A 26,326-nucleotide genomic window follows, 5' to 3' on the forward strand; every position below is an offset into this window, starting at 1 on the left:
CATAAATACAGACCAAATCACCCCATAAATACAGCCCAACCCCCCCTCATAAATACAGCCCAAACCCCCCGCTCATAATTACAGCCCAAACCCCCCCTCATAAATACAGCCCAAACCCCCCCTCATAAATTCAGCCCAACCCCCCCCTCATAAATACAGCCCAACCCCCCCTCATAAATACCGTCCCCCTCATAAATACAGCCAAACCCCCCTCATAAATACAGCCCAAACCCCCCCCTCATAATTACAGCCCAAACCCCCCCCCGCATAAATACAGCCCAAACCCCCCCTCATAAATACAGCCCAAACCCCCCCCTCATAAATACAGCCCAAACCCCCCCTCATAACACAGCCCAAACCCCCCCTCATAATACAGCCAACCCCCCCTCATAAATACAGCCCAAACCCCCCCTCATAAATATAGCCCAACCCTCCCCCTCATAAATACAGCCGAAACGCCCCCCCATAAATATAGCCCAACCCTCCCCTCATAAATACAGCCCAAACCCCCCCTCATAAATACAGCCCAAACCCACCCCTCATAAATACAGCCAAAACACCCCCTCATAAATACAGCACAAACCCCCCCTCATAAATACAGCCCAACGCCCCCCCGCATAAATACAGCCCAACCCCCCCCTCATAAATACAGCCCAACCCCCCCCCCTCATAAATACAGCCCAAACCCCCCCTCATAAATACAGACCAAACCCCCCCTCATAATTACAGCCCAACCCCCCCCCGCATAAATACAGCCCAAAACCCCCCCCATAAATATAGCCCAACCCTCCCCTCATAAATACAGCCCAAACCCCCCCTCATAAATACAGCCCAAACCCCCCTCATAAATACAGCCCAAACCCCCCCTCATAAATATAGCCCAACCCTCCCCCTCATAAATACAGCCGAAACGCCCCCCCATAAATATAGCCCAACCCTCCCCTCATAAATACAGCCCAAACCCCCCCTCATAAATACAGCCCAAACCCACCCCTCATAAATACAGCCAAAACACCCCCTCATAAATACAGCCCAACCCCCCCCTCATAAATACAGCCCAAACCCCCCCTCATAAATATAGCCCAACCCTCCCCCTCATAAATACAGCCGAAACGCCCCCCCATAAATATAGCCCAACCCTCCCCTCATAAATACAGCCCAAACCCCCCCTCATAAATACAGCCCAAACCCCCCCTCATAAATACAGCCCAAACCCCCCCTCATAAATACAGCCCAAACCCCCCGCATAAATATAGCCCAACCCTCCCCCTCATAAATACAGCCCAAACGCCCCCCCATAAATATAGCCCAACCCTCCCCTCATAAATACAGCCCAAACCCCCCCTCATAAATACAGCCCAAACCCACCCCTCATAAATACAGCCAAAACACCCCCTCATAAATACAGCACAAACCCTCCCTCATAAATACAGCCCAACGCCCCCCCGCATAAATACAGCCCAACCCCCTCCTCATAAATACAGCCCAACCCCCCCCCCTCATAAATACAGCCCAAACCCCCCCTCATAAATACAGACCAAACCCCCCCCATAAATACAGCCCAACCCCCTCCCCCATAAATACAGCCATACCCCCCCCATAAATACAGCCCACCCCCCCCAGAAATACAGCCCAAACCCCCCTCATAAATACAGCCCAAACCCCCCCTCATAAATACAGCCCAACCCCCCCCTCATAAATACAGCCCAAACCCCCCCTCATAAATACAGCCCAAACCCCCCCCTCATAAATACACACCAAACCCCCCCTCATAAATACAGCCCAACCCCCACTCATAAATACAGCCCAACCCCCCTTATAAATACAGCCCAACCCCCCCCCCATAAACACCGTCCAAACCCCCCCCTCATAAATACAGCCCAAACCCCCCCTCATAAATACAGCCCAACCCCCCACTCATAAATACAGCCCAACCCCCCCCTCATAAATACAGCCCAAACCCCCCCTCATAAATACAGCACAAACCCCCCCTCATAAATACAGCCAAAACACCCCCTCATAAATACAGCCCAACCCCCCCCCCCCATAAATACAGCCCAACCCTCCCCATAAATACAGCCCAAACGGCCCCCCATAAATATAGCCCACCCCCCCCTCATAAATACAGCCCAAACTCCCCCCCTCATAAATACAGCCCAAACCCCCCCTCATAAATACAGCCAAAACCCCCCTCATAAATACAGCACAAACCCCCCCCTTATAAATACAGCCCAATGCCCCCCCTCATAAATACAGCCCAACCCCCCCGTCATAAATACAGCCCAAACCACCCCCTCATAAATACAGCCCAACCCCCCCCATAAGTACAGCCCAAACCCCCCCTCATAAATACAGACCAAACCCCTCCACATAAATACAGCCCAACCCCCCCCCCCCATAAATACAGCCATACCACCCCCTCATAAATACAGCCCAAACCTCCCCCCTCATAAATACAGACCAAATCACCCCATAAATACAGCCCAACCCTCCCCTCATAAATACAGCCCAAACCCCCCCTCATAAATACAGCCCAAACGCCCCCCCATAAATATAGCCCAACCCTCCCCTCATAAATACAGCCCAAACCCCCCCTCATAAATACAGCCCAAACCCCCCCTCATAAATACAGCCCAAACCCCCCCTCATAAATACAACCCAAACCCCCCTCACAAATACAGCCCAACCCCCCCCCCCTCACAAATACAGCCCAACCCCCCCCCCTCATAAATACAGCACAAACCCCCCCTCATAAATACAGCCCAAACCCCCCCTCATAAATACAGCCCAAACGGCCCCCCATAAAAATAGCCCACTCCCCCCCATAAATACAGCCCAAACTCCCCCCCTCATAAATACAGCCCAAACACCCCCCTCATAAATACAGCCCAAACCCCCCCCCTCATAAATACAGCCCAACCCCCCCCTCATAAATACAGCCCAAACCCCCCCCCTCATAAATACAGCCCAACCCCCCCCATAAATACAGCCCAAACCCCCCCTCATAAATACAGACCAAACCCCCCCCATAAATACAGCCCAACCCTCCCCATAAATACAGCCCAAACCCCCCCTCATAAATACAGCCCAACCCCCCCCTCATAAATACAGCCCAACCCCCCCCTCATAAATACAGCCCAACCCCCCCCTCATAAATACAGCCCAAACCACCCTTATAAATACAGCCCAACCCCCCCCCTCATAAATACTGTCCAAACCCCCCCCTCATAAATACAGCCCAAACACCCCCCGTCATAATTACAGCCCAACCACCCCCTCATAAATACAGCCCAAACCCCCCCCTCATAAATACAGCCCAAACCCCCCCTCATAAATACAGCCCAAACCCCCCCTCATAAATATAGCCCAAACCCCCCCTCATAAATACAGCCCAAACCTCCCCTCATAATTACAGCCCAAACCCCCCCTCATAAATACAGCCCAAACCCCCCCCTCATAAATACAGCCCAAACCACCCCCTCATAAATACAGCCCAACCCCCCCATAAGTACAGCCCAAACCCCCCCTCATAAATACAGCCCAACCCCCCCCATAAGTACAGCCCAAACCCCCCCTCATAAATACAGACCAAACCCCCCCCCATAAATACAGCCCAACACCCCCCCATAAATACAGCCATACCACCCCCTCATAAATACAGCCCAAACCCCCCCCCTCATAAATACAGACCAAATCACCCCATAAATACAGCCCAACCCCCCCCTCATAAATACAGCCCAAACCCCCCGCTCATAATTACAGCCCAAACCCCCCCTCATAAATACAGCCCAAACCCCCCCTCATAAATTCAGCCCAACCCCCCCCTCATAAATACAGCCCAACCCCCCCTCATAAATACCGTCCAACCCCCCCCTCATAAATACAGCCCAAACCCCCCCCTCATAATTACAGCCCAACCCCCCCCCCCGCATAAATACAGCCCAAAACCCCCCCTCATAAATACAGCCCAAACCCCCCTCATAAATACAGCCCAAACCCCCCCCTCATAAACACAGCCCAAACCCCCCCTCATAATACAGCCCAAACCCCCCCCTCATAAATACAGCCCAAACCCCCCCTCATAAATATAGCCCAACCCTCCCCCTCATAAATACAGCCGAAACGCCCCCCCATAAATATAGCCCAACCCTCCCCTCATAAATACAGCCCAAACCCCCCCTCATAAATACAGCCCAAACCCACCCCTCATAAATACAGCCAAAACACCCCCTCATAAATACAGCACAAACCCCCCCTCATAAATACAGCCCAACGCCCCCCCGCATAAATACAGCCCAACCCCCCCCCCTCATAAATACAGCCCAAACCCCCCCTCATAAATACAGACCAAACCCCCCCTCATAATTACAGCCCAACCCCCCCCCGCATAAATACAGCCCAAAACCCCCCCCATAAATATAGCCCAACCCTCCCCTCATAAATACAGCCCAAACCCCCCCTCATAAATACAGCCCAAACCCCCCTCATAAATACAGCCCAAACCCCCCCTCATAAATATAGCCCAACCCTCCCCCTCATAAATACAGCCGAAACGCCCCCCCATAAATATAGCCCAACCCTCCCCTCATAAATACAGCCCATACCCCCCCTCATAAATACAGCCCAAACCCACCCCTCATAAATACAGCCAAAACACCCCCTCATAAATACAGCACAAACCCCCCCTCATAAATACAGCCCAACGCCCCCCCGCATAAATACAGCCCAACCCCCCCCCTCATAAATACAGCCCAACCCCCCCCCCCTCATAAATACAGCCCAAACCCCCCCTCATAAATACAGCCCAAACCCCCCGCTCATAATTACAGCCCAAACGCCCCCCCATAAATATAGCCCAACCCTCCCCTCATAAATACAGCCCAAACCCCCCCTCATAAATACAGCCCAAACGCCCCCCCATAAATATAGCCCAACCCTCCCCTCATAAATACAGCCCAAACCCCCCCTCATAAATACAGCACAAACCCCCCCTCATAAATACAGCCCAACGCCCCCCCGCATAAATACAGCCCAACCCCTCCTCATAAATACCGTCCAACCCCCCCCCTCATAAATACAGCCCAAACCCCCCCCTCATAATTGCAGCCCAACCCCCCCCCCGCATAAATACAGCCCAAAACCCCCCCTCATAAATACAGCCCAAACCCCCCTCATAAATACAGCCCAAACCCCCCCTCATAAATACAGCCCAAACCCCCCCTCATAAATACAGCCCAAACCCCCCCTCATAAATACAGCCCAAACCCCCCCTCATAAATATAGCCCAACCCTCCCCCTCATAAATACAGCCCAAACGCCCCCCCATAAATATAGCCCAACCCTCCCCTCATAAATACAGCCCAAACCCCCCCTCATAAATACAGCCCAAACCCACCCCTCATAAATACAGCCAAAACACCCCCTCATAAATACAGCACAAACCCCCCCTCATAAATACAGCCCAACGCCCCCCCGCATAAATACAGCCCAACCCCCTCCTCATAAATACAGCCCAACCCCCCCCCTCATAAATACAGCCCAAACCCCCCCTCATAAATACAGACCAAACCCCCCCCATAAATACAGCCCAACCCCCTCCCCCATAAATACAGCCATACCCCCCCCATAAATACAGCCCACCCCCCCCAGAAATACAGCCCAAACCCCCCTCATAAATACAGCCCAAACCCCCCCTCATAAATACAGCCCAACCCCCCCTCATAAATACAGCCCAAACCCCCCCTCATAAATACAGCCCAAACCCCCCCCTCATAAATACACACCAAACCCCCCCTCATAAATACAGCCCAACCCCCACTCATAAATACAGCCCAAACCCCCCTTATAAATACAGCCCAACCCCCCCCCCATAAACACCGTCCAAACCCCCCCCTCATAAATACAGCCCAAACGGCCCCCCATAAATACAGCCCAACCCCCTCCCTCATAAATACAGCCCAAACCCCCCCTCATAAATACAGCCCAAACCCCGCCTCATAATTACAGCCCAAACCCCCCCTCATAATTACAGCCCAAACCCCCCCTCATAAATACAGCCAAAACACCCCCTCATAAATACAGCCCAACCCCCCCCCCCCCATAAATACAGCCCAACCCTCCCCATAAATACAGCCCAAACGGCCCCCCATAAATATAGCCCACCCCCCCCTCATAAATACAGCCCAAACTCCCCCCCTCATAAATACAGCCCAAACCCCCCCTCATAAATACAGCCAAAACCCCCCTCATAAATACAGCACAAACCCCCCCCTTATAAATACAGCCCAATGCCCCCCCTCATAAATACAGCCCAACCCCCCCGTCATAAATACAGCCCAAACCACCCCCTCATAAATACAGCCCAACCCCCCCCATAAGTACAGCCCAAACCCCCCCTCATAAATACAGACCAAACCCCTCCCCATAAATACAGCCCAACCCCCCCCCCCCCCCATAAATACAGCCCAACCCCCCCTCATAAATACAGCCCAACCCCCCCCTCATAAATACAGCCCAAACCCCCCGCTCATAATTACAGCCCAAACCCCCCCTCATAAATACAGCCCAAACCCCCCCTCATAAATACAGCCCAAACCCCCCCCTCATAATTACAGCCCAACCCCCCCCCCCGCATAAATACAGCCCAAAACCACCTCCGCATAAATACAGCCCAACCCCCCCTCATAAATACAGCCCAAACCCCCCCCTCATAAATACAGCCCAACCCCCCCCTCATAAATACAGACCAAACCCCCCCCATAAATACAGCCCAACCCCCCCTCATAAATACAGCCCAACCCCCCCCTCATAAATACAGACCAAATCACCCCATAAATACAGCCCAACCCCCCCCTCATAAATACAGCCCAAACCCCCCCCCCTCATAAATACAAACCAAACCCCCCCCATAAATACAGCCCAACCCCCCCTCATAAATACAGACCAAATCACCCCATAAATACAGCCCAACCCCCCCCTCATAAATACAGCCCAAACCCCCCGCTCATAATTACAGCCCAAACGCCCCCCCATAAATATAGCCCAACCCCCCCCCCTCATAAATACAGCCCAAACCCCCCCCCCTCATAAATACAGCCAAAACACCCCCTCATAAATACAGCACAAACCCCCCCTCATAAATACAGCCCAACCCCCCCTCATAAATACAGCCCAACCCCCTCCCTCATAAATACAGCCCAAACCCCCCCTCATAAATACAGCCCAAACCCCGCCTCATAATTACAGCCCAAACCCCCCCCTCATAATTACAGCCCAAACCCCCCCTCATAATTACAGCCCAAACCCCTCCCCTCATAATTACAGCCCAAACCCCGCCTCATAATTACAGCCCAACCTCCCCCCTCATAAATACAGCCCAACCCCCTCCCTCATAAATACAGCCCAACCCCCCCCACATAAATACAGCCCAACCCCCCCCTCATAATTACAGCCCAAACCCCCCCTCATAAATACAGCCCAAACCCCTCCTCATAAATACAGCTCAAACCCCTCCTCATAAATACAGCTCAAACTCCCCCCTCATAAATACAGCCCAAACCCCTCCTCATAAATACAGCTCAAACCCCCCCCTCATAAATACAGCTCAAACCCCTCCTCATAAATACAGCCCAAACCCCCCCCCTCATAAATACAGCCCAAACCCCCCCTCACAAATACAGCCCAAAACCCCCCCCCCCCTCACAAATACAGCCCAAACCCCTCCTCATAAATACAGCTCAAACCCCCCCCTCATAAATACAGCTCAAACCCCCCCCTCATAAATACAGCCCAAACTCCCCCTCATAAATACAGCCCAAACCCCCCCTCATAAATACAGCCCAAACCCCCCCTCATAAATACAGCCCAAACCCCCCCCTCATAAATACAGCCCGACCGCTCCCCCTCATAAATACAGTCCAACCCCCCCCCTCATAAATACAGCCCAAACTCCCCTCCCTCATAAATACAGCCCAACCCCCCCCATCATAAATACAGCCCACCCTCCCCCTCATAAATACAGCCCAACCCCCCCCTCATAAATACAGCCCAAACCCCCCATAAATACAGCCCAAACCCCCCTCACAAATACAGCCCAACCCCTCCCCCCTCATAAATACAGCCCAAACCCCCCCCCTCATAAATACAGCCCAAACCCCCCCCTCATAAATACAGCCCAAACCCCCCCCTCATAAATACAGCCCAAACCCCCCCTCATAAATACAGCCCAAACCCCCCCCCTCATAAATACAGCCCAACCCCCCCCCCCTCATTTATACAGCCCATACCCCCCTCATAAATACAGCCCAAACCCCCCTCATAAATACAGCCCAAACCCCCCCCTCATAAATACAGCCCAACCCCCCCTCATAAATACAGCCCAAACCCCCCCCAGAAATACAGCCCAAACCCCCCCCCCTCATAAATACAGCCCAACCCCCCCCCTCATAAATACAGCCCAACCCCCCCCTCATAAATACAGCCCAAACCCCCCCCTCATAAATACAGCCCAAACCCGCCCTCATAAATACAGCCCAAACCCCCCTCTATAAATACAGCCCAAACCCCCCCCCATCATAAATACAGCCCAACCCCCCCCCCCCAGAAATACAGCCCAAACCCCCCCCCTCATAAATACAGCCCAAACCCCCCCCTCATAAATACAGCCCAAACCCGCCCTCATAAATACAGCCCAAACTCCCCCCCTCATAAATACAGCCCAAACCCCCCTCCCTTAAATACAGCCCAACCTCCCCCCTCATAAATACAGCCCAACCCCCCCCCCCTCATAAATACAGCCCAACCCCCCCCCCCTCATAAATACAGCCCAACTCCCCCCCCCCGTCATAAATACAGCCCAAAGCCCCCCACACTCAGCTCAAAGCTCCCCACACACACATACAGCCGAAAGCCCCACACACACAGCCCAAAGCCCCACACACACAGCCCAAAGCCCCACACACACAGCCCAAAGCCCCACACACACAGCCCAAAGCCCCCCCCACACACGCAGCCCAAAGCCCCACACACACAGCCCAAAGCCCCACACACACACAGCCCAAAGCCCCCCCCACACACAGCCCAAAGCCCCACACACACACAGCCCAAAGCCCCCCCACACACAGCCCAAAGCCCCCCCCACACACAGCCCAAAGCCCCCCCCACACACAGCCCAAAGCCCCACACACACACAGCCCAAAGCCCCACACACACACAGCCCAAAGCCCCACACACACAGCCCAAAGCCCCCCCCCCCACACACAGCCCAAAGCCCCACACACACAGCCCAAAGCCCCACACACACACAGCCCAAAGCCCCACACACACAGCCCAAAGCCCCACACACACACAGCCCAAAGCCCCCCCCCCCACACACAGCCCAAAGCCCCACACATACACAGCCCAAAGCCCCACACACACACAGCCCAAAGCCCCCCCCCCACACACAGCCCAAAGCCCCACACACACACAGCCCAAAGCCCCACACACACAGCCCAAAGCCCCACACACACACAGCCCAAAGCCCCACACATACAGCCCAAAGCCCCACACATACAGCCCAAAGCCCCCCCCACACACGCAGCCCAAAGCCCCACACACACAGCCCAAAGCCCCACACACATCCCAAAGCCCCACACACACAGCCCAAAGCCCCACACACATCCCAAAGCCCCACACACAGCCCAAAGCCCCACACACACAGCCCAAAGCCCCACACACACAGCCCAAAGCCCCACACACACAGCCCAAAGCCCCACACACAGCCCAAAGCCCCACACACAGCCCAAAGCCCCACACACACAGCCCAAAGCCCCACACACAGCCCAAAGCCCCACACACAGCCCAAAGCCCCACACACACAGCCCAAAGCCCCACACACAGCCCAAAGCCCCACACACAGCCCAAAGCCCCACACACAGCCCAAAGCCCCACACACAGCCCAAAGCCCCATGCACGTGCACACACACATGCCTCCATGGTGTTGAGGACTATCCTCACAGTACCACAGATCTGGCTCCTCACTGGACCTTGTTTAAGGTGGGTCAGGGGGGGTGGTGGGACGGTTTGAAGCAGCTGCTGAAAGAAAGAAAGACTTGCATTTCTATAGTGCCGTTCACGACCACCGGACATCTCTAAGCGCTTTACAGTCAATGAAGTACTTTTTTTGGAGTGTAGTCACTGTTGTAATGTAGGAAACACGGCAGCCAAAATGCGCACAGCAAGTTCCCACAAACAGCAATGTGATAATGACCCAGATCATCTGTTTTTCGTGATGTCGATTGAGGGATAAATATTGGCCCAGGACACCGGGGATAACAACATCCCTGCCCTTCTTCCAATAGTGCCGTGGGATCTTTTACATCCACCTGAGAAAGGAATGGAATCTCGAGTCTAATGTCTTATCTGAAAGACGGCACCTCCGACAGTGCGGCACTCGACAACAGCATTGCAGTGGGAGTGTCCGCCGAGATATATGTGTTCAAGTCCCAGGAGTGGGACCTTCTGACTGAAGAATGCTACCCACTGAGCCACAGCTGACACAATGCATTGTTGGTCTCTATACACCAGCCCCAACACCTACAGCCGGTCGACATGTCTGTTTTAAGAACCAGTCCTCATTGTGGCCATTTTTGGAATGAGGATCAGCGATTTAGTGTTGGGTTAAATTAGAATATGGGCAACTTAATGGTGTGGAGTCAGACTCACCCCACAAGAGATTACGTGAGACAGGCCCTTTGGGAGTCTGATAGCTGGTGGAGCATTCAACTGATCATTCGGTTTGTTTGGGCTGAAGGTGAACACAGACTTTAGGACACTAGCAGTGCAACCCTAGCAATGTTGGTGCTAAAACAGTCAGTAAGGAGGATTAAACTACTATGCAGTCGCAGGGCAAGGCTCCAGTTTTGGTCCCATCACATAGAGGGCTTGAAAAAGCCTCCGCGGGCGGCACTGGAATAATGTTTCGTTTAAAGGCCCTCATTTTACCTTGATACGCTTGCAGAGGTGAAGCTCCTTACTCTAGAAAAGTGTCGATTTCAAGGAGATTTGACTGATGTTTTTAAAATCATGAAAGTATTTAGATTCGGTCCACGTAGATAGGCTATTTAAGGAGAGGTGAGGGAGGACCAGAGTATAAATTACATACGCACAGAACTAGGTAGGATATCAGGAAGCACTTTTGTTCACAACCTCTGTAGCAACTTGCACATGCAATGTGCGGATTTTCTACGAGCATTGCAAGCTTTTGAGCGTAGCCAAAATAACCATGTAGGAGATATTGGGGGATATGTCTCTCAGTCACCCTGGGCTCCTGGAATTTCTTTGATCAGGGGTAAGAAAGATTCCCATTTTTTCCCCCCAAATTGGCTTAAGATTTATTCTTTGGTTTTTAGCCTCTCCCAGAAGATTGCACAGGTAGGCGAAGGCAGGAGGGGGGAAGGGGGGAGTGCAAATAGCAGGGTCTCGGTATAGGGCGGGCTCCATAGATTAACTGGTCATTTTTGGTTCTTCGATTTTGTATGTTCATCATCATCATCATCATAGACATTCCCTCGGAATCGATGAAGACTTGCTTCCATTCTAAAAATGAGTCCTTTGGTGACTGAACAGTCCAATACGAGAGCCACAGACTCTGTCACAGGTGGGACAGACTGTTGTTGAGGGAAGGGGTGGGTGGGACAGGTTTGCCGCACGCTCCTTCTGCTGCCTGCGATTGATTTCTGCATGCTCTCGGCGATGAGACTCAAGGTGCTCAGCGCCCTCCCGGATGCACTTCCTCCACTTAGGGTGGTCTTTGGCCAGGGACTCCCAGGTGTCGGTGGGGATGTTGCACTTTATCAGGGAGGCTTTGAGGGTGTCTTTGTAACGTTTCCTCTGCCCACCTTGGGCTCATTTGCCATGAAGGAGTTCCGAGTAGAGCGCTTGCTTTGGGAATCTCGTCTCTGGCATGCGAACAATGTGGCCTGCCCAGCGGAGTTGGTCGAGTGTGGTCAGTGCTTCGATGCTGGGGATGTTGGCCTGGTCGAGGACGCTAACGTTGGTGCGTCTGTCCTCCCAGGGGATTTGTAGGATCTTGCGGAGACATCGTTGGTGGTATTTCTCCAGCGACTTGAGGTGTCTACTATACATGGTCCATGTCTCTGAGCCATACAGGAGGGCGGGTATCACTACAACCCTGTAGATCATAAGCTTGGTGGTAGATTTGAGGGCCTGGTCTTCAAACACTCTTTTCCTCAGAATAGACGAGAAGTGGATATGGTGTTGGGTGGAAGAAAGACTGGGAGAATTATGGCAAATAATCAGGTGTGAAAATAGGGGCGGGCCCTCTGAAAACAACTTTTAGTGACTGGGAGTATTTAATTTACAAATGAATTTGTGCATGCTCTCAGCTGAGGATGGATGTAAAGTACTGCCTACCTTGAAAGGTGTGGGTGAAGGAAGTTAGTCAAAATAAATAGACTTTAGCAGAAAACTAACATTAATATTTTGCAATTTTAGTCGCAATGTCTGATCTTGTAATAACCAGCAATAGCAGCAACGCTCACCAAACGATCGAACTCAAATGCATTTCTTCAAAGCCCGTTACCAGCATTGAGTGGCTGAAAGGCACAGTCAGTGCAAATGCTATTTACAAACTGTCTGAAGACAATGTCACTGTATTTATCCCTGATGCTGTGTTTGAGGATTGTGGACATTTTACCTGCATTGCAAGACAAAATGGCCAGTTTGAGCAAGCAGAATTCGAATTAATCGTTGACGGTGAGTGACAATATCTTCTTATTAAGTGCCTGATAATGACTGGTAAAGGTTGAGCGTTCGAAATCCGGAAGTCAGAAATTCGAACCGTTCCGTAATCTGGACACCGGGCCGATCCGTGGCGAGGTCGTCCGCAATCCCAAAAATGTTCTGGAATCCTGACATTTTTTTAAAAAATCGAATTAACTGCTGGAAAAGAATTAAAAGGTAAAAATTTTAACTTACCTCTTTTACAGATCTTCAACGCAGGTTTTTCCTCGGCCGCCGACCCCTTGGCCCCCCCCATGCTCCTTACCTCGGCCCCCCCCCCACTCCTTACCTCGCCCCCCCCCCCCACACTCCTTACCTCGGCCCCTGTAATGACGTTTATTCTGACCTATTTTTTAAAAATAACGTTTTGACATCAACTTTCTCTTTTTCCTCTGGATTCCACTCTGCACTTTGGAGGTGGGAGAAAAGTTTTTCTTAAAAAAAATAAGTTTTTATTCTCTGAAAACCCAGAGGTGCACTGATGGTGGCTCCGCAGCTGGGAGTAGTACCTGAATGAACAAACCAAACTTGTAGTATACAGTATGGTGTAATAGGTTAACCGCTGGGCGTAAGGAAAGAGCATCGTGGGTTAGTTAGCTCAGAGGGCTACAGTAAAGGAAGAAATGTAGAAACCACAGGCGTACATCGGGCGTGATTCAGCAGAAGGCCCAGAACACCTGCTGAAGTCAGTACTAATACCTGTATATTACGAATTTATTCTGTGATACACATGGTTTAGATTAGATTGTTGGGATTCTGGAAGCAAGAACAAGACATGCCATCTGCAAACTAGGGCATAATTCTTTCCACAGATCCTTTGATGAAATCTGCCTTTCTTCTTAAATTATCTTAAACTAACACCTTACAAATAGGATACCCATTGGGATCTGATGCATTTTCATTCCTGGTTCGATCTGATGAGGTGTCAGTTTAAGGCAATTTAAGAAGAGCTATTGATAAGAGATGAAGTCCTCTGCATCCAGTGGCAATGTAGTGCAACATTACCACTGACTGGCATATGACACTTCATCTTCATAGGCAGTCCCTCGAAATTGAGCAAGGCTTGCTTCCACTCTAAAATTGAGTTCTCAGGTGGCTGAACAGTCCAATCCGGGAATTGCAGTCTCTGTCACAGGTGGGACAGATAGTCGTTGAGGGAAGGGGAGGGTGGGACTGGTTTGCCGCACGTTCCTTCTGCCTGCGCTTGGTTTCTGCATGCTCTCGGTGACGAGACTCGAGGTGCTCAGCGCCCTCCCGGATGCACTTCCTCCACTTAGGGCGGACTGATCTTTGGACTCCCAGGGACTCCCAGGTGTCGGTGGGGATGTTGCACTTTTATCAGGGAGGCTTTGAGGGTGTCCTTGAAATGTTTCCTCTGCCCACCTGGGGAACGTTTGCCGTGTAGGAGTTCCGAATAGAGCGCTTGCTTTGGGAACGTTTGCCGTGTAGGAGTTCCGAATAGAGCGCTTGCTTTGGGAGTCTTGTGTCGGGCATGCGAACAATGTGGTCCGCCCAACGGAGCTGGTCGAGTGTGGTCAGTGCTTCAATGCTGGGGATGTTGGCCTGGTCGACAACACTGACGTTGGTGTGTAGATCTTCCCAGGAGATTTGCAGGACCTTGCGGAGACATCGTTGGTGGTTGACACATAATGATCACATGACAATAATTTCAGCCATTGATTTGTTCAGAACAAGTCACCTGACGTTGCTGAAGAACTGTCCCTTGAGATGATTAAATATGGCGCAATTTCAGCAGTTCTTTGGTATTCAATGCTGAGATCTAACCTGGATTGGAGATGCATCAGACCCTGATGGGTATCCTACTTGTGAGCATATAGACGCATTCATCTCTGGCGTGTGAACATGCATCATTTGGATTCACCAACAAAGCTTTACCTTGAATTTCTTTCAGTGCATTAAATGATTGGTGGTCGTGGACATATAATGACCATTGATTCTCCAGTGTGACCCTTGATAGCATCAAAGGTTAAATCTTGATATTACTATTCTGTAATTGCACATTTAATATTGCGTTTTCCAGGCAGCTCACACATTGCTCTGCATGGGGATTAGTTGTTTTTGGGCTCTTTTCACAATGCTACTGAATGCTAATTACAGAGCAGCATTGGCAGTGGCCTACGATCAAGCCTGTTCTCTTGGCTGGGAATTATTACTGGCATGTGAGAACGGGATAAAAGAGAAGGAAAATAAAGTAGAATACAAGAAAAGGTAGCTAGGATTGATTCATTTCCTCTCAAATCTCAGTGAAATATAATAGTATTTCAGAAAAAGGAGTTACATGAAATAATTCTCTTCCTACTCTGAAGCACAATTATGATCTACAGTATTACTAGCATTGGATTACTATTTGGGATTGTTTTTGTTATGTCTTGAATAAAGAATCTGACCAGATACTGTAAGCTCAAAGTAATGTGTGACCGTAGTCCTTTAATACAGGTCTCCAGAGTGCCTCTCCAGCCTGTGGGGCCTCCTTATGTACAGGTGCTCCCAAGTAATTGTGAGATCCCTTGGGACTCCAGGGGATGAGCCCTCTGGTGGTTAAACAAGATATTTACAGGTTTACATATATAACAACACTCCCACCCCCCCTCCGCCCCCAAAGTCAAGAGTGTAACTATTTACAATGTGAGTCGATCTGGGGCCTTCCTTTCCCTGGTTGATCGTCTCGGTGCAAATGCTGGTTTTGGTGAGTCATTTGTTGGGCCCTCGTTGGGCTGCTCCTTGCTGGGCTGCCTGGTGTGGTGAGTCCTGCTGGGCTGCTGCAGGTGATGGGTTCTACTTCGTGGTCAACCGCTGGGTCGGTTGCCACTTATGTGTGCGTTGGGGGGGTTGAGAAAGGTAGAGTCTATTGTGGGTTGTTCTGGATAGTCCGTGAATCTGAGTTTGGTTTGGTCCAAGTGTTTTCTGCAGGTGAGTCCATTTGAGAGTTTGACGAGAAACACCCTACTCCCCTCTTTGGCCACGACAGTGCCGGGAAGCCACTTGGGACCTTGTCCATAGTTCAACACAAATACGGGATCATTAATCTCGATTTTGCGTTTCACATTTCTGTGATCATGATATGTATTCTGTTGAAGCCGCCTGCTCTCTACCTGTTCGTGTAGATCAGGGTGGACAAACGAGAGCCTTGTCTTAAGTGCACTTTTCATGAGCACTTCAGCGAGGGGAACCCCAGTGAGCGAGTGGGGTCTTGTGCGGTAACTAAGCAGGATTTGGGATAGGCGAGTCTGCAGTGAGCCTTCAGTTACCCTCTTCAAGCTCTGTCTGACCATTGGACGCTGGTTTAAATGGGGCACTTGTGACATGTTTGATCCCATTGCGGGTCTTTGAACTCGGCACTGGTGAAGCATGGCCCATTGTCACTCACAAGGACATCAGGCAGACCGTGCTTGGCAAACATGGCCCGCAGGCTTTCAATGGTGGCAGCGGACGTGCTTGCCGACATTATCTCACATTCAATCCATTTGGAGTGCGCATCTACAACCACAAGGAACATTTTTCCCAAGAATGGGCCTGCTTAGTCAACATGGACCCTGGACCACGGTTTGGAGGGCCAGGACCATAAACTTAGTGGCGCCTCCCTGGGTGCATTGCTTAATTGTGAACATATATTACATTTGTGCACACAGGACTCTTAAGTCTGTATCGATACCGGGCCACCACATGTGAGATCTGGCTATTGCTTTCATCATTACAATGCCTGGGTGGGTACTGTGGAGGTCACTATTGAAAGTGTCCCTGCCCTTTTTTGGCACCACTACTCGATTACCCCATAGGAGGCAGTCTGCCTGTATAGACATTTCATCTTTGCACCGTTGGTACAGCTTTATTTCTTTCTGCATCTCTAACAAGACACTAGATCAACTCCCGTGGAGCACACAGTTTTTTTTACTAAGGACAGTAAGGGGTCCTGGTTCGTCCAGGTTCTAATCTGTCGGGCGGTAACAGGCGATTGCTCACTCTCGAATGCTTCCATTACCATAACTAAATCTGCGGGCTGTGCCATCTCCACCCCTGTGGTGGGCAATGGCAGCCTACTGAGAGCATCGGCACAGTTTTCTGTGGCGGATGGCGTAGTTATATGCGGACAACGTGAGCGCCCATCTCTGGATGCGGGCCGATGCATTCGTATTTATCCCCTTTCAGAAAAGAGGGATATAAGTGGCTTATGGTTGGTTTCCAATTCAAATTTGAGCCCAAACAGATATTGATGCATTTTCTTTACCCCATAAACACATGCTAACGCTTCTTTTTTGATCATGCTGTAGGCCCTCTCAGCCTTAGACAGACTTCTGGATGCATAAGCAACCAGTTGCAATTTCTCAGATTCATTAGCTTGTTGCAATACACACCCGACACCGTATGACGACGCATCATATGCTAGTACCAAACGCTTACATGGATCATACAACACAAGCAATTTGTTTGAGCATAACAGTTTCCGAGCTTTCTCAAAGGCATTTTCTTGGCTTTTACCCCATACCCATTCATTTCCTTTACGCAGTAAAGAGTGCAGTGGTTCTAACAGTGTGCTAAGAAGTTACCAAAGTAGTTCAGGAGTCCTAGAAACGACTGCAGCGCCATCACGTTCCGTGGTCTCGGTGCGTTCTTGATTGCCTCCGTCTTCAAATCGGTGGGCCTGATGCCGTCTGCCGCAATTCCTCTTCCCAGGAATTTCACTTAAGGCGCCAGGAAAACGCACTTTGAGCGTTTTAACGTGAGCCCCACACGATTAAGCCGACTAAGAACCTCCTCCAGGTTCTGCAGGTGTTCAATGGTGTCCCGACCTGTAACCAAGATGTCCTGGAAGACCACGATGCAAGGGACCGACTTCAGCAAGCTTTCTATGTTCCTCTGGAATATCGCCGCAACTGATCCAATCCCAAATGGGCATCTGTTGTAAATGAAGAGACCTCTGTGCGTGTTGATGCGGGTGAGGCCCTTCAATGGTTCCTCCAGCTCCTGCGTCATGTAGGCCGAGGTCAAATCCAGCTTCATGAACATTTTTCGTCCCGCCAGCATCGCGAATAGGTCATCTTTAGTAGCGGGTATTGATCCTGCAGGGAGAAACGATTGATAGTTACTTTGTAATCACCACAGATTCTGACGGTGCCATCTTCCTTGAGGACTGGAACAATTAGACTGGCGCACTCGTTGAATTAGATCGGCGAAATGATGCCCTCTCGTTGCAGCCGGTCCAGCTCGATCTTCACCCTCTCTCATCATGTACGGTACTGCTCTCGTCTTGTAATGGATGGGTCGTGCCCGCGGAATCAAGTGGATCTGCACTTTTTCTCCTTGGAACTTCCCGATGCCCTGTTCGAACAGCAAGGGGAACTTGTTTAGGACCTGGGCACATGAAGTGTCGTCGACGGACGAGAGTGCTCAGACGTCATCCTAGTTCCATCTTTCCCAGCCAGCTCCTGCCGAACAGCGTGAGGCCATCGCCCGGTACCACCCAGAGTGGTAAATTGTGCACCGCTCCATCGTTGGAGACCTTTATGGTAGCACTGCTGATTATAGGAATCAGTTCCTTTGTATATGTTCTCAGTTTAGTATGAATGGGAGTCAGAACTGGCCTTGAGGCCTTGTTGCACCACAACCTTTCGAAAGTCTTTTTGCCTATGATGGACTGGCTCATACCTGTGTCCAGCTCCATTGACACCGGGAGTCCATTTCATTCAACCTTCGACATTATCGGGGGACACTTTGTGGTAAATGTGTGCACCCCATGTACCTCTGCCTCCGCAGTCTGAGGCTCTGGTTTCGTCATGATCCACCGTGGCTCTACCCTCTTCTGCAACATGGTGGTTTGCAGCATTAGCGGGGTTTGCAGCTCGCCTGCACATACATTGGAGGTGTCCCATTGCAAACGTATCCTTTGAAGCAGCATGAATGGAAATGATGATCACCTCTGCAGCGCCAACAAGGTGTTAATGGCCTTGCATTCACCACCTTTGATGGTGGACTCTGAGACATCTGTGAACGTGCAGCTGCAGGCATGTGAGTTCTGCCCTGTACGTTACGATTTGAAAACAACATCACTTTGTTCACAATACTTACAGCAGCACTCGTGTGCTGAGAGATTTGTTTGGTACTGTCACTGGTGGCGATGAATGCCTGGGCTATCACTATGGCTTTACTCAAGGTTGGCGTCTCTACAGTCAAAAGTTTGCGAAGTATTACTTCATGGCCAATGCCAAGTACAAAGATGTCCCTGAGCATGTGCTCCATGTATTCTTCAAATTCGCAATATCCTGCAAGGCGCCTTAGCTCGGCAACGTAGCTCGCCACTTCCTGGCCATCAGACCTCTTGCACATGTAGAACCGATACCTCACCATCAGAATGCTTTCCTTCAGGTTTAGATGCTCCCAGACCAGTGTGCACAAATCATCGTACGACTTTTCTGTGGGTTTCGCTGAAGCGAGCAGATTTTTTATGAGGCCATACGTTGGTGCCCCGCAAATGGTGAGGAGGATCGCCCTTCATTTGGCAGCGTTCGCTTCTCCTTCCAGCTCGTTGGCCACAAAGTATTGGTCGAGTCGCTCCACGAAGGTTTCCCAATCATCTCCGAAAATTTCTCCAGGATGCCCACGGTGCTCTGCATTGTTGCGGTGGTATTCATCATCTGGACCTCGTCGTTATGTCTTGAATAAAGAATCTGACCAGATATTGTAAGCTCAAAATAATGTGTGACCGTAGTCCTTTACTAAAGGTCTCCAGAGTGCCTCTCCAGCCTGTGAAGCCTCCTTATGTACAGGTGCTTCCAAGGGATTGTGGGATCCTTTTGGACTCCAGGGGATGAGCCCTCTGGTGGTTAAACAAGTTTACATATGCAGGTTTACATGTATAACAGCTTTATATAACATTCTTATCGAAACATATAAGATAATGAGGGGGCTTGACAAGGTGGATGCAGAGAGGATAGTTCCACTCATAGGGGAAACTAAAATTAGAGGGCATAGTCTCAGAATAAGGGGCCGCCCATTTAAAACTGAGATGAGGAGGAATTTCTTCTCTCGGAGGGTTGTAAATCTATGGAATTCTCTACCCCAGAGAGCTTGGAGGCTGGGTCATTGAATATATTTAAGGCGGAGATAGATTTTTGAGCAATAAGGGGTTATGGGGAGCTGGCAGGGAAGTGGAACTGAGTTCATGATCAGATCAGCCATGATTTTTTTAAATGGCAGAGCAGGCTTGAGGGGCCAAATAGCCTACTCCTGCTGCTATTTCTTATGTTCTTATGTATTCCTTTGATATTTTAATAGGGCATTAACCTGCATATTTTAAAACAGCGGACAAAGAAATGTGATATGAATACTTTAAGTGTTCATTCAGTGGAATCATAAGCCATTTTATATAGGAATTAGGAGCAGGAGTCGGCCATTCAGCCCCTCAAGGATGCTCTGCCATTCAATGAGATCATGGCTGATCTTTGACCTCAACTCCACTTTCCTGCACTATCCCCACATCCCTTGATTCCCTTAATATTCAAAAATCCATCGATCTTCGTCTTGAATATCCTCGTCTGAACCTCCACAGCTCTCTGGGGCAGAGAATTCCAAAGATTCACCACCTCTGAGTGAAGAAATTTCTCCTCATCTCAGTCCTAAATGTCCGACCCCTTATCCTGAGACTGTGACCCCTGGTTCTGGACTCCCCAGCCCTGGGAAACATCCTCCCCGCATCTACCCTGTCAAACCCTGTAATAATTTTGAATGTTTCAATGAGATCACCTCTCATTCTTCTAAACTCTCAAGAATAGGAGTTAGATGAAGTCCTTACTACTAGGGGAATCAAGGGGTATGGTGAGAAAGCAGGAATGGGGTACTGAAGTTGCATGTTCAGCCATGAACTCATTGAATGGCGGTGCAGGCTAGAAGGGCCGAATGGCCTACTCCTGCACCTATTTTCTATGTTTCTAATATAGGCCTAGTCTACTCAATCTCTCCTCATAGGACAATCCCTCCATCCCAGGAATCAGTCTGGTGAACCTTCGTTGCACTCGCTCAATGACAGTTATATCCTTCCTTAGGCAAGGGGACCAAAACGGTACATAATACTCCAGGTGCGGTCTCACCAGGGCCCTATATAATTGCAGTAAGACATATTTACTCTTAGATTCAAATCCTCTTGTAATAAAGGCCAACATACCATTTGCAAGTCAGGACCAATTGCAGCTAATCAAATTCATCATAGGCAGTACCTCGGAATCGAGGAAGACTTGCTTCCACTCTAAACATGATTTCTTAGGTGGCTGAACAGTCCAATATGAGACCCACAGTCCCTGTACAGGTGGGACAGATAGTGGTTGAGGGAAGGGGAGGGTGGGACTGGTTTGCCGCACGCTCCTTCCGCTGCCTACGCTTGATTTCTGCATGCTCTCGGCGACGAGACTCGAGGTGCTCAGCACCCTCCCGGATGCACTTCCTCCACTTAGGATGGTCTTTGGCCAGGGGCTCCCAGGTGTTTGTGGGGATGTTGCACTTTATCAGAGAAGCTTTGAGGGTGGTCCTTGTAACGTTTCCTCTGCCCACCTTTGGCTCGCTTGCCGTGAAGGAGTTCCAAGTAGAGCGCTTGCTTTGGGAGTCTCGTGTCTGGCATGCGGACTATGTGGCCTGCCCAGCGGAGCTGGTCGAGTGTGGTCAGTGCTTCGATGTTGGCCTGGTCGAGGACGCTAAGGTTGGTGCGTCTATTCTCCCAGGGGATTTGCAGGATCTTGTGGAGACATCGTTGGTGGCATTTCTCCAGCGACTTGAGGTGTCTACTGTACATGGTCCATGTCTCTGAGCCATACAGGAGGGTGGGTATCCCTACAGCCCTGTAGACCATGAGCTTGGTTGTATATTTGAGGGCCTGGTCGACAGCTAATACGAATACAGCATTGACGTGTATTTTATCTTTCAATTGTTTTAGGTATCCTTCCCTATGAACACAAGATAATAGCAGCAGCTACCACAGGTCTGGGATTTATGCTGACATCAGTTAGTGCCTTCATGCTCTCAACAGTATTTCGGAATAAAGGTATTAATTCAGAGTGTTTGTGCATGCACATTCTGTTGGTCACTCACCGATGATCGTTTGCAGAGGAAACCACAGATGCTGATAGCAGAGATAGCTCAGGAAATAAAGAGCGAAAGTGCAGGTTGGGCAGGAAGAGGTATTTGTGGATCTGGTGGAGTCTGTATTCTGTCTCGCCTTCACCTTGCTCCAAGGCAGCACGTGTAGATCAGGACCTTCCCAAATGGGGAATTCTGTTCATGAACCCGTGTCCTTCCAATTGTGGAGGGTGTTACCTTCTTAGTAATATACTTTTACCGAGCTTTCCGATAGAGTTAAATATACAGAGATCACAAAGTGTCTGATAACCCTTTTGTTCGGGAAAGGCGAGATGTGCAGGGAGAGATGTCCTATCATCGGCCTCCTGTTTCTTGCCTGTTTGCTGCGTGAATCAACTTTTTGGCAGGCCCCTTAAATGGGCACTAAACACTGCCGCCCAAAATAGGTGGGAGGCTGTTAATTAGGCAAATCAGGGTCCTATGCCTGAGGTAGGACCCTGAACACTTGCATTTTCTGCTGTTTGGAGGAGTCCGCATTCCACATTTATGTTTAGTGTGTGAGATTGCAGCCCCTCTTCCACTATCTGATAGGGCTGATCCTCGACTTCTGGCTGCACTACAGTCCCACGCTCCAGATCTTTGGGCACCCTGTGCGGAGCGGAGTGGACAGGTTGGAGGGACTGCTCCTGGGCCTGGCCAAGGTGTCCATCAACCGGTCCAGGCAGCGTTCAGCCCGACTGCCTGCCTCTCTTCCACGGCTACGTTCGCGCCAGTGTCTACCAGTACTCTCGCGGCCTTCTGCATATACACAAATCCTCTCACTATGAAGACCAACATACCATTTGCCTTCTTCACCGCCTGCTGTACCTGTATGCCAACTTTCAATGACTGGTGTGCATCATCACCCCCGGCAACCAAATTTTTATTTGATCTAAGTTGCATTTAAAGTTTGATTTGGAAATGTGTGGGTTCTAGCGCCTTTGTCAAAAGAGGCCACTTGATTTAAAGTTACAATTAAAATAGTTGTCGGCCCCTGATTGCAACTTTGGAGAGAAATGGACGGAGGAGCATGCATCACCATCATCACAGGCAGCCCCTCGAAATCGAGGAAGACTTGCTTCCACTCTTTAAATGAATCCTTAGGTGACTGAACAGTCCAATACGGGACCCACAGTCCCTGTCACAGGTGGGACAGACAGTGGTTGAGGGAAGGGGAGGGTGGGACTGGTTTGCCGCACGCTCCTTCCGCTGCCTGCGCTTGGTTTCTGCATGCTCTCGGCAACGAGACTCGAGGTGCTCAGCACCCTCCCGGATGCACTTCCTCCACTTAGGGCGGTCTTTGGCCAGGGACTCCCAGGTGTCAGTGGGGATGTTGCACTTTATCAGGGAGGCTTTGAGGGTGTCCCTGTAACGTTTCCTCTGCCCACCTTTGGCTCGTTTGCCGTGAAGGAGTTCCGAGTAGAGCGCTTGCTTTGGGAGTCTCGTGTCGGGCATGTGAACAATGTGGCCTGCCCAGTGGAGCTGGTCGAGTGTGGTCAGTGCTTCGATGCTGGGGATGTTGGCCTGGTCGAGGATGCTAATGTCAGTCCCATTTCTCCAGGCACCCAGAGGCTTCATCAGTGATCCTCAAGGGGATTGTCGGAGATCTCTCCGCAAAGGTCAGTTTTCTCCGTTTTTTAAAAACGATTTATGTGGGAAGAGGAGAGCTGCTAGTCCATTCTCAAGCTTTCCCTGGCACCTGCAGCACCCCGACCCTCAACAGGCCCTATCCCCCAGTGAGGTGCCTATCCGGCAGCTTGTCCACAGGTCCGCGCTTTCCCCACTGTTGCTTTGGGCAGATGTGCTACAAGTACATCGCCGATTTTGCGCCCTTTCTGCTCCCCTGACAACAGCGTTGGCCCCGGTAGTAACCTGGAGGTGTGTTCATTGAGGGGAGGTGGGGTGGCTAAGGGAGCGAGAAATGCGATATCGGGTGGAAAGTCCCGAAGAGCTTTCAGCACGTCTAGGTCTGTGGCATTTCAATGCAGCCACCCAATTATAATATTACGTCCGGGTTTGGCAGTGGGTGTGGTGCAGACCCGCATAAGCCCATCGCAACGCAACTATTTAAAGCCCAATCTGCTAAAGTTTCATGGAGGAAAGAATGCTCAGTTTTGTAACGCCTCATTTGTGCTGTCTCAGCTATAATTGAAATTGTTTTTATAGGATGGACATGGGACACGTTTGAAAAGTCACAAAGAAAATGTTGCTGCTCCTTTTAAAATTAAAAACAAATCCATGCCCCAAATGTCCAGGGTCACATTAATTTGCTGCCACATAGTCATATGTGAAGACCACCAATAGTTTATAGTTCAATTTCCAATGTATTATTTTTCCTCCCTTCTCTAGATGAGCGAGCACAGAAAGTCCTGGTTGTTCTTTGTCTGTTCTTCCTGATGGTCTCGCTACTTATGCTTCTAGCTGCTGCGATTTTCTGGATCGTCATGGATGGTAAATGCCCTGGATATGTTTTCACTTGCACTGCCTTACTTTAAGACATGTAATGAAATGTTGCACATTCTATTGGTGAGTAGAGATGCAGGCTGCAGATTTAGGAGGACCAACTTTTGCTTTTTGGAGAGGGATGGAATGCGACATCATAACCCGTCTTTTCAAATTTCTTCTATGAAGTACTCCAAATGCAATCTGTTTGTGTTGTGGAGCACTTCAAGCTGCATCTTCCTGCCTGCATGACAGATATCGCACAATTGTGGCAAGGAGTAGACAATCCTTATTTACTTGTTGTGACATTTTAATTTTGTGCCAGCAGTTAATCATCATCATAGGCAGCCCCTCGGAATCAAGAAAGACTTGCTTCCACTCTAAAAGTGAGTTCTTAGGTGGCTGAACAGTCCAATACGGGAATTACAGTCCCTGTCACAGGTGGGACAGACAATGGTTGAGGAAAGGGAGGATGGGACAGGTTTGCCTCACGCTCCTTCCGCTGCCTGCGCTTGGTTTCTGCATGCTCTCGGCAATGAGACTCGAGATGCTCAGCGCCCTCCCGGATGCACTTCCTCCACTTAGTGCGGTGTTTGGCCAGGGACTCCCAGGTGTCGGTGGGGATGTTGCACTTTATCAGGGAGGCTTTGAGGGTGTCCCTGTAACGTTTCCTCTGCCCACCTTTGGCTCGTTTGCCGTGAAGGAGTTCCGAGTAGAGCGCTTGCTTTGGGAGCCTCATATCTGGCATGTGAACAATGTGGTCTGCCCAGCAGAGCCCTGTAGACCATGACGCCAACTAACATTTTAGGAAACGTTCCAATGAAGGGCCCATTTAAACCCTCAGATGCTCATCGCTATTCTGTGTATTTACAGAGTTTTCTGTTTCTATTTCACATTACTAGTTTTTATTTTGGGTTTGAGGCAGATTGGTAACATTCAAGGGAATCTGTACCCACTAAAGGGATCGGCTAAAGCAGTGGGCTCCCAGATTCTTTCTGTGGGGAAGGCCTGGCAAGTACTGAAACACTCCAGGAAACTGGCGGCAAATACTGATGCTGTCATGTATTCAACTATCATTGTAACCCATGTATAAGCTGACCTAAGTTGTACACCTTGAGAACATTGACCACAAGGGGTGAACTTGTGGGAGACACTGCTAACCTGGACTTTCAGGTATAAAAGGGGAAGCTCCACCCACCTTCATCACTTGAAGGTCTTGGCAATAAAGGTAACTGGTCACAGAGTGACCTTCTCTCAAGTATGGGCCTCGTGTGCATTTATACTATATAGTAAGGACATATCATTGGCGACGAGAATCTGGGATTTAAACCATGCGAGCATGGCCACTAGCAGCCAAGAAGAGAGGTACTGTGTCGGTGATGATTGGGACGACTTTATTGAGAGACTACAGCAAAGTTTTGTCACTAAGGAATGGTTGGGACAGGATTCGGCTGACAAACGCAGGACTCATCTCCTGACGGTTTGTGGATCCAAAATATACTCCCTGATGAAGGACCTTCTAGCGCCAGAGAAGCCGGCGGACAAGACGTTCGAAGAGCTCAGTAAGTTGATCAGGGAACACCTTAAACCGCCGAGCAGCATGCACATGGCGAGACACCAGTTTTACACGCACCAGTAGCAAGAAGGGCAAAGCGTTCCAGACTTCATGGCAGATCTCAGGCGACTGGCGAGCCTATGTAAGTTCCCAGATGCATGCAGAGCGGAGATGCTGCGAGACTTTTTTTATTGAGGACATCGGGCACGCTGGGGTTTTCAGGAAACTGATTGAGACCAAAGACTTGACCTTGGAAGTGGCGGCTCTGATAGCCCAGACATTTATCGCAGGGGAGGAAGAGACCAGAATGATGTATGACAAAAATCTTGGCTCAAATGCGGCAAACAACCAGGGAGTCAACATTGTTAATGCGGCACACAGTTCTCTAGGCAGACAAGGGCAATTGGACATGCCCCAGCATGTAGT

At 50.1% G+C, this 26,326-nt stretch overlaps 1 protein-coding gene across 1 annotated transcript in view; it reads left to right on the forward strand.

Moving 5' to 3' along the window:
* The first annotated feature begins 21,719 nt into the window (after positions 1–21,719).
* The window catches only part of LOC139230605 (uncharacterized), a 92,501-nt gene continuing 87,894 nt past the window's right edge, over positions 21,720–26,326 (forward strand). The window contains exons 1-2 of the mRNA XM_070862424.1: positions 21,720–21,829; positions 24,253–24,354. Coding sequence (XP_070718525.1) covers positions 21,778–21,829; positions 24,253–24,354 — 154 coding nt within the window. The 5' untranslated portion in view covers positions 21,720–21,777. The remainder of the gene's footprint in view (positions 21,830–24,252; positions 24,355–26,326) is intronic.

This window comes from Pristiophorus japonicus, chromosome 19 (genome assembly GCF_044704955.1).
Source record: "Pristiophorus japonicus isolate sPriJap1 chromosome 19, sPriJap1.hap1, whole genome shotgun sequence".
Taxonomy (NCBI): Eukaryota; Metazoa; Chordata; class Chondrichthyes; family Pristiophoridae; genus Pristiophorus; species Pristiophorus japonicus.